Genomic DNA, 8,343 nt, shown 5'->3' with positions numbered 1-8,343 from the left:
GCTGCGCGCGCGGGGGCGTAGGGTACTGGAAAGTTGCACTGGAGACCGCTGACAGCGCCTGGGGTGGGGGAGGAGTGCACCTGAGACCTGCGGACTGTGGCTGGGGGCCCACGCCGGGAGCTACGTATTTTGCTCTGGAGGAGGAACTGAGCACCTGCTGGGATCGGGGGACGCACCTGAGACCTGCGGACTGCGCCAGAGGGGCGCACTTAGGCTCTGCGGACTGCGCCCCGGGACCAGGGTGGGGGGGACGCGCTCAGTTTGGGCTTTGCACAATGTGTGCGCGAGGGGGAGGGCGAAGCGTGGCGGGAGGGCGAGGCGAAGGAAGGAGGGCGTGAGAAAGGAGGCGGTGGCGGCGCAGAGGAGGGTTATCTATACATTTAAAACCGAGTCGCCTGCGCTGCGCCAGGGGAAACCTGGGGAGCGTCCTGCCGCACGCGCGGGACACGAGCGTCCCACGCTCCCGGGCTCCCCACTTCTCGGCCTCCGGCGCCTCTCGGTCTCGGTCCCGGGCTTCAGACGATTGGGACAAGTGCCCCGGGGGGTCGCTCGGTGGCGCAGTGCCAGAGACCCCCGGGGGTACGATCGTTCTTGTCGCCCCCAGTTCCTCTGCCTGCACCTCCCTGCGACGCACTGGGACTCAGAGCAGGCGCCTGGCGGCTGGATGCGGGAGCGATGGACGGCGGCGCCCTGCTCAGGCCCGCGCCCCCGGCGCCCGGCGTCCCTAGCGGCTGCGCGGCCCGGCGGAGACCCAGGTCGCCGGAACTGTTGCGCTGCAGCCGGCGGCGGCGACCGGGCACGGCGGAGGTCAGGGGCGGCCCGGCGGCCGTGGCGCGACGCAACGAGCGCGAGCGCAACCGCGTGAAGCTGGTGAACTTGGGTTTCCAGGCGCTGCGGCAGCACGTGCCGCTCGGCGGCGCCAGCAAGAAGCTGAGCAAAGTGGAGACGCTGCGCTCGGCCGTGGAGTACATCCGCGCGCTGCAGCGCCTGCTGGCCGAGCACGACGCCGTGCGCTCCGCGCTGGCTGGGGGGCTGCTGGCGCAGGCCGTGCGGCCCTCCACGTCCCGCGGGCCCCCCGGGGCCGCCCCCGCCGCTGCCTCGCCCTCCTGCGCCTCTTCGTCCCCAGGCCGCGGAGGCAGCTCGGAGCCCGGCTCCCCGCGCTCCGCCTACTCGTCGGACGACAGCGGCTGCGAGGGCGCGCTGAGCCCCGCGGAGCGCGAGCTGCTCGACTTCTCCCGCTGGTTAGGGGGCTACTGAGCGCTGCCGCGGGACGACGCAGGTAACCCCCGGCCGCCCGCGGGGAGGACGGGTGGGGACGGCGGGGCGGGCCGGGGTGGGCATGCCTGGCGGGTCGCGCGCCAGGCCCGGGCGACGGCTTCCATTGCGCTCACTCCTCATTTTCCCCCAACGTTTTCAAGCCCGAGCAAGACCGCGTTTGTTTGTCCGGGATTGCAAAACTTCCTCTCGCGGCCCGCCGCCGAGTGGGGGCGGGGGAGGCGGAGGGAGCGGCCGGCGGCGGGGAGGTCCTGAGTGCCGCGCGCGTCGGGGCGGACTGGGTGCTGGAGGCGGGGTGACTTTGCATTGCAAATCGCGCCCCGGCGGGCCGGGTGGCGGAATGAGTCGGCTGTGCGGAGCCCTGAGTCACCCCGGGCTCGGAGCGCGCGCCCCACCCCGCCCCCGCCTCGTCGCGGGCCTCGGTCTCCAGGACCGTAGAGGCGGCGAAACTGCGGATTCTGCCTGGGGGAGGAGGGCAGGGCCGGGCCGGGCGGGGTCTGCCCCGCGCGCAGCCCGCGGTGATGCGTCGCTTCCCCGCCTTCCCCCGCAGCCGCAGCCCTGGACACTGCCCAGCGCGCCTCGCCTGGAGCCCGCGAGGTGGACCGGCCCGCGCCCTGTCCCCGCGCCCTGTCCCCTCCGAGCGGGACGCCGCGGCCCACGCTGCCTCGCCGCGGCCAGCCTGCCAAGGAAGCCAGCGTGGAAACGAGTCTGAGGCTGGCGGCTCCTGACGCTGGGGGCCCCCCAGGTGCGCTGTGACGGGGCTGGCACCTGCACTGCGAGATTTTTCTGGAGGGGCGAAGATTTTATAAGGACACAGATTTTGCTCTCTGCACCTTATCCTGAACTGCTGGAGGGACAGTTGCTGGCAGTCTGAAGACTGACTTTTGTACGAAGACTCCTTAGACTTGGGGCACAATAAAGTTTCTGGAACCCTCTAACCCCCACCTGGAAGTTTCCAACCTGGCCAAGGTCGGGACAGAACGGCCCCTGATAGGTGGGGTCCTGGCCTAGGGGAGATGCCTGGGCAGTGCCTCCCGGCTGGGGAGACCTAGGGGGGGGCAACCTGCTTTATGGAGGATGAACTTTATAAGTAAACCAGTTCTGTGTGTCAGTGGCACCCTGTCCCCATTCCCAGGTGAGGGCCAGACTCCGCTGTGGTCACTTCTTCCTGGACCCTGCCACCTCCTCTGGAGGGCAGGCCCAGAGGCGTGAGACCAGAGTCCAGCCAGGCCCCCGATAGGTACCTAGGCCATCCAGACACCTCGTGGGGCCGGGGGCTTCTGCAGGTGGCTGCAGGCCGGTGGGTGGCCCCTCGGCTGAGGGCCGGAGGCTGCTGACCACACAACACAGGGCTTGGGGCGGTGCCCAGTGTCGGGCTGGGCTGGGGTGGTCTGACTGTGAGCACCAGCCTGCCCTCTGTCTCGGGGTTCAAGGCACGGGTCCAGGCCACACGCTTCCATATTTCAACTGCCCATGACCAGGTGGGTACCCCGGGAAAGTGGCCTAACCTGGGGGTGCTGCTGGGCTGTGGGAGGGCTTAGCGAGAGGTGCTGAAGTGTGGCCCCGGCCAGCTGCAGAGGTGGGCTGCAGTGCTGACACCCTGAAGGTCTCTGTTTACCTGAGAGTAGTCTTGAAAGGAACAAGGAAGGCCAGGAGGTTCCTGAGGAATCCCCACCCGCTGCACCCCACCCCTTCCGGCCCCCAACCTGGGAGCTGGTGTTGGGACATCACACAGCTCCGCCTGTGACCCTGGGCCTCGGCGCCTTTGAAAGCTACCTGGGGCCCAGAGCTCCCTTTTATTGCGGAGACGGGAGGGGTTGGGGATCCCCAAGTTGCTTTAGGGTGCTGGGGGCACCTCTTCCTTCAGGAGGGAGTGAGCGAGACAAAGCCACTGGACCCTGGGAGGTGGGAGTGGTGGGAGCTTGGAAGGAGGGTCCCATGGGGTAGTCCATGTAACCCGGTGGCTCCCATGTAACCATGGCAACAGGACGCACAGGCTGCTGGGGTGCATCCATGTCAGCGAGGCTGGCCGGGTCCCCCGTACTGGAGGAGCAGGGACCCTCTCCACCCAGCTGCGGCCTCGGCCTGGGTCAAGGTTCCTTAGGAGCCAGGGTCAAAGTCGACTCTAGCTAGGGTCAAGGGTCGGTTGGTCTCGCGAGGATCAGGCTCACTGGGGTCCTTAGGGCCATCTGCGACTTGGGGCTGCATCATGTTGTCACGGTCACCCAGGGAGGGCCAGCCATAGCCACCCCTCCCCCCCCCGGGACACACACCCAGGGCAGGGGCCTCACTGAGCCACAGAGCTCTCCTGGCAGTGCCTCACCTTGGCCCCAGGTGAGGTCACTAGGACAACGGGGTGGTGTTGGGCTGGTGGAGGGAGGGAACTGGGGGTGGGGGCACGGGGCTGGGGGATAGGGCCGCCCCACACACACAGGAGCTGGGGCTGGCACGCAGCGCCGGACCTGCCAAGTTGTCAGCAGTGCTACCATGTTTGTTTTCCCATATTTTATTATGGGGAATTCCGGATATGTGCGAAAGCTTTGAAACCCCTATTGAGCACCTTTTTAAATCCTTATTGAGCACCTCTTCCTGCATCCCCAAGGAGCCCGGGTTCCAGCGGGGACGCAGGCTCCCACTGAAGCCCTGTCCACGGGTCAGCCGTGCCGTCTGGCCGGTGGGGGACGCACGGGGACTCAGGAGAGCCGGTGGCGGTTTCACAGACTAACACGTGGCCTCCCCGGCCCCACCCACCCGCCCCAGCATTGTTTTGAAGCGAATGCCCGATTCCAGTCATTTCACCTGTGACATTTCCACGTGTGCCCCCGGAGGAAACTCCAGCACCATCACCGGCCCCTCGAATGAACATCGGTTCCTTCCCGTCAAGCCCCCAGCCAGCGGCACCGTCCCCGGTGGGCTCGGAGTTCCGAGCGGCCGGTTTTATGGACTCAGGACCCACCTGGGTGCAGACGCCAGGTCTGCTGAACGAGTCTCTTACTCGTCTCTTACTCGTCTCGGAGGCAGCCCCCCCCCCATGTCTCTGTTGAAGAAACGGGGTGCTGGTTCTGTCGCACTCCCATGCTCTGGGTGTTGCCGACGGCCCCGTCCTGGGCCCTGTCCGCGTGTTTCCTGTAGAACGAGGGTAGGGGGCGGAGGGGTCAGAAGCAGACCCGAGACCAGGTTCAAGTTTGGCCGTGCCGTTTCCCGGGGTTCCCATCCCGCCGGGAGACAGACTCACGGCGACCGTGTCACTAGGTACGGGGACGTGTTGGGGCGTGGAAGGGACTGCCCTTATCGTGAGCTGGGATGCAGGTGAGTCTCCTGGGCACACGGGCCTGTGGATCGTGCCCTGGTTATAAGGTCCCCTCACCCCAAGCTGCCCTTTACCAAGTGGCGGGCACTAAAGATTAAGCACCTGAAGCCGTAGACTTCACCTGAACCGTAGACAACGCTGGGGATTGTGGTTTAACCCGGGGACGTCCATTCCTGAGTCCTCGCAGTGTTCACCCTCCGGGAAGAGCGTCTCAGCCTGGCGGCTCTCCTGGGCGGGGCACCCTCGGCAACCTGGCACTCGGGTCAGCGAGTGCAGGTGCCCAGCCCGTCCGCGGTCCAGGCCCTGCCCTGCCTGGACGTTACAGCCAGGCAGGAGTGACTGTGACGTGACCTAAGGGCGCTCAAATTTAAAGTTGTTTTTTTTTTTTTCCCTTTCCTTCCATGGGTAGTCTCTCGACTTACGGCATTTTATACTCACTATTTAATGCCTTTGAAAGTAAACAGTCTGAATTATTAGCGTGAATTTTGTCATCATTCTTTGTATTGTGTGGTGCCAGTTTTAAATGCAAATACGAGAACATTGAACGGCTGTGCAGAATCACTGAGGCGACACTGTATTTTGTAGCTTGCACACGCGTGTTTGCGGAGTGCAGACACGCCACCGTTTTTATGTCGCTCTCTGATGCACACAGGCTCTGCCCGCACGCGTCGCCGCCTTACTGAGGGTGAGGATGGAGAGGGAAGGGAGCTGTGGGTCCATCCATCTCCCGCCTCTGTGTCACGCCGTCAGCGCAAGTGCTTGGCCAACACGCAAAGTGACAGGAGCGAGAAAGGACTCTGCGGGCTCCTCAGTCTTTTCGTGGCTGTTAGAACGCCACTGTCAGAGGGGCCTGGTGGCTCACGACACCTGTCATCCCAGCACTCTGGGAGGCCGAGGCGGGAGGATCGCTTGAGCTCAGGAGTTTGAGACAGCCTGAGCAAGAGCCAGACCCCGTCTCTACTAAAAATAGAAAGAAATTAATTGGCCAACTAAAAACATATAGAAAAAATTAGCCGGGCATGGTGGCGCATACCTGTGGTCCCAGCTACTCGGGAGGCTGAGGCAGGAGGATCGCTTGAGCCCAGGAGTCGGAGGTTGCTGTGAGCGAGGCTGACGCCACGGCACTCTAGCCTGGGCAACAGAACGCCACTGTCTTCCTTCTGCGTTTGAAGCGAGTTGGGTTTGAACCGAAAACTCGGCCCCTCCACGCCCGGGCTGGCTCAGCTGTAGACGTGACATGCCAACCTGGCACCTGCTTGGCGTGTTGCTCGCTGGACTCCCACGTGTGGTGGGTCCACGGGCACCGTGTTTAGGTGGGCATCGTGACTGCCACTGAAATGGGGCGACCAGCGAGGGCGGGCACACGTGTGGCACCCTTGCGTTCCATCCGTGGCTGACGGGCGTGCTCCGGCGTCTAGGTGACCTTCGCCTGCAAAACGCACATTCAGAGACAGAAGCGTTGGGGGTTTCTGCGTCCTGCACCCGAGGTCGGCCTGACGCTGCCCCGCAGCTGGGGCTGGGGCGCCGCGTGGAGAGCCCCCCCATCACCCCGTCCCTGCCCCTCCAGAGACGGGCTTGGGAGTGAGCAGCCCCCGTGGCTCAGAGAGGGACGGGACAGGGCCCCTGGCGTCCACACACCTGCTCCTCCCAGGGTGACCTCTGTGGGCTGCATGGCTGCGTCCGAGGGTGATTGGCCGGAGTGAGCCCTGGCCAGGGCTGGACGACACTCGGGACCTGCCCTTAAGCCCTGCTGTGTCTCGCCCAGCCTGGGGGGCAGGGGGGGACGCCTGGCTGGGTTGCCGTAGAGGCCTGGCGCGGCCGGTGCTCAGTGAGGGCGGGAGGTCCCCCTGCTCCCAAGCCCGCCCTGGGGCCAGCCCCCCATCCCCACCCGGCTCCCTCCAAGCACCCTGGGTATGCGCCCCAGGGTGACCCCAGTGTGGTAGGGTCCCTTGGAGGGGCCGTTTGCACCTGCTGACCACCAGGGAGCAGGGTGGGCCCCCGGGGCTCTGAGGCCCAGGGACCCCCTGCTAGAGGACCCTTCTGGAAGGAAGAGGTGGGATGCTGGATGGGGGAGGGAAGGGGAGCTGCCAGGTAAGGCCTATGCGGGGGCCAGGCGTGTCCCTGTGGGCTAAGGGGAGCCCGGGCTGTAGGGGCGAGGGGGCAGCACCCAGGGAGGAGGGGCTGGAGCCGGCCAGTGGGCACGGGAGGACGGTCCAGCTGGAGGCAGGGCGTTGTGGTGGGCACGCATGCTGCGGGGAGGCCTGTGAGATTGAGGGGTGAGGCAGAGGGTCAAACGTGGCTCCGTTGCCCCCATGCCCAGCAGATGGAGGAAGGGCAGCTCCCTGGGGTGCCCATGTGGGCCAGGAGGGGCTCTGCTCTGCCCAGAGCTGTGCTCCTGGGGCGGCCGGGTTCGCGGAGCTCACAGAAGATGAGAGGGACCCGGGGCTGGGAGGGCAGAGCCCCAGGGGTGGCTGCCCATCGGGAAGGGGCCGCAGCTGCAGGAACTCGGGGTCACTTGGGTGGGCCACCCTCCCAGCCCCCTCTGGGGGGTCTCGCCACTGCTCCCAGGCCCAGCGGGGCCCAGTGACCTGCCCGGGGGCCACAGGCACCTGGGAGTTCAAACAGCCACAGAGGAGCCTGAAGCCCCTCCCACGGCACCTCCCTCGGCCCCCGGAGGGGCACGGGTCCTGCTGTTTCCCCCTGAAATGGAGGGTCCTGCTGGCGCATGAAGAAGGAGCAGCCTGGCTCTCGGGTGGGTGGGTGGGTGTGGGGTCCTGTGCCCTGGGGCTGGAGGGCCCAAGAGCTGGACTGGGGAGCTTGGGTGGGGGAGAGCTGGACTGGGAGGGGGGCGGAGGTGCTGCCTGCAGGTGCAGGCCCAGGCGGGAGCCCCAAGCCATGGGCTTCTGCTCTCCCTGCCCCTGTCCCCTCCTCGTGTCCCCCAACCCTGCTGGCGTGATTCACGGGTTAAATCAGCAGGAGGCCCTAACGCCCACCCGCCACCCTCCACCTGTCCCCAACAGTGCCTCCCGCCAGGGCAGGACCCTGCCCCTCCCAAGCTGGAAGCGGCCACCGTGGCCAGGTCTCTGAACCTCCACCCACCAGGTGCCCCTCAGAGGGGGGTTCCCAGCCCAGAGGTGGGGAGGGCCCTTGAGGGGTCCCCATCGGCTCCCCAGGCCGTGGTCCTCGAGGGGGATGCAGACATGTGCCTCCCCTGCAGCCCTGTGTCACGCAGGGGCAGAGTCACACCCCGCCCCTGGCACCCGGCCGCTGCCCTGCAAGAAGGTTTCGGGGGTGGGCTGGGGAGAGGAGTTGGGGTCCTGCTTGTGCCTCCCAGACCCCTTTCTCCACAGGGGGGGGGATACCACGGGAAAGGTGGCCTCAGAGTTAATTAACGCCCTGAATGCAGGCTTGGGGCGAGGCCACAGCAAGAGGCCAGGGTCCCCAATGGCGGGAGAGGCCACGTGTGGTCAGCCCGGCGGCCCTAACGGGGCACCGCAGCCCCCTTGGCTCAGCGGAAATGTCCTTCCCCACACTCGGGCTGGAGTCGGAGATCGGAGTGTTGTAGGTGGGTTCCTCCTGGGGCCTCTCTCCGTGGCTTGGGGACGGCCACCTTTGTCCTCGTGTGTACACGCTGCGTGGTCTGTGTCCTCACCTCCTCTTCCAACACGGAGCCCGGTCCTGTGGATTACGGCCACCCTGGTGACCTCACCTTAACCTGACGCCTCCTTGAACATCCCATCTCCAAAGAAAAGTCACGT

At 66.1% G+C, this 8,343-nt stretch overlaps 1 protein-coding gene across 1 annotated transcript; it reads left to right on the top strand.

Annotated features, from left to right (window-relative positions):
* Window positions 1-414: 414 nt before the first annotated feature.
* ASCL2 (achaete-scute family bHLH transcription factor 2) lies at window positions 415-2,213 on the top strand. Its single transcript, XM_012757394.2, has 2 exons — window positions 415-1,279; window positions 1,826-2,213. Exon 1 carries the CDS (start codon window positions 676-678, stop codon window positions 1,255-1,257), a length of 582 nt encoding a protein of 193 aa, XP_012612848.1. The 5' UTR covers window positions 415-675; the 3' UTR covers window positions 1,258-1,279; window positions 1,826-2,213.
* The last annotated feature ends 6,130 nt before the right edge of the window (window positions 2,214-8,343 follow it).

Source organism: Microcebus murinus, chromosome 4, assembly GCF_040939455.1.
Source record: "Microcebus murinus isolate Inina chromosome 4, M.murinus_Inina_mat1.0, whole genome shotgun sequence".
NCBI classification, from domain to species: Eukaryota; Metazoa; Chordata; class Mammalia; order Primates; family Cheirogaleidae; genus Microcebus; species Microcebus murinus.
This window is presented reverse-complemented; position numbering and strand designations above follow the sequence as displayed.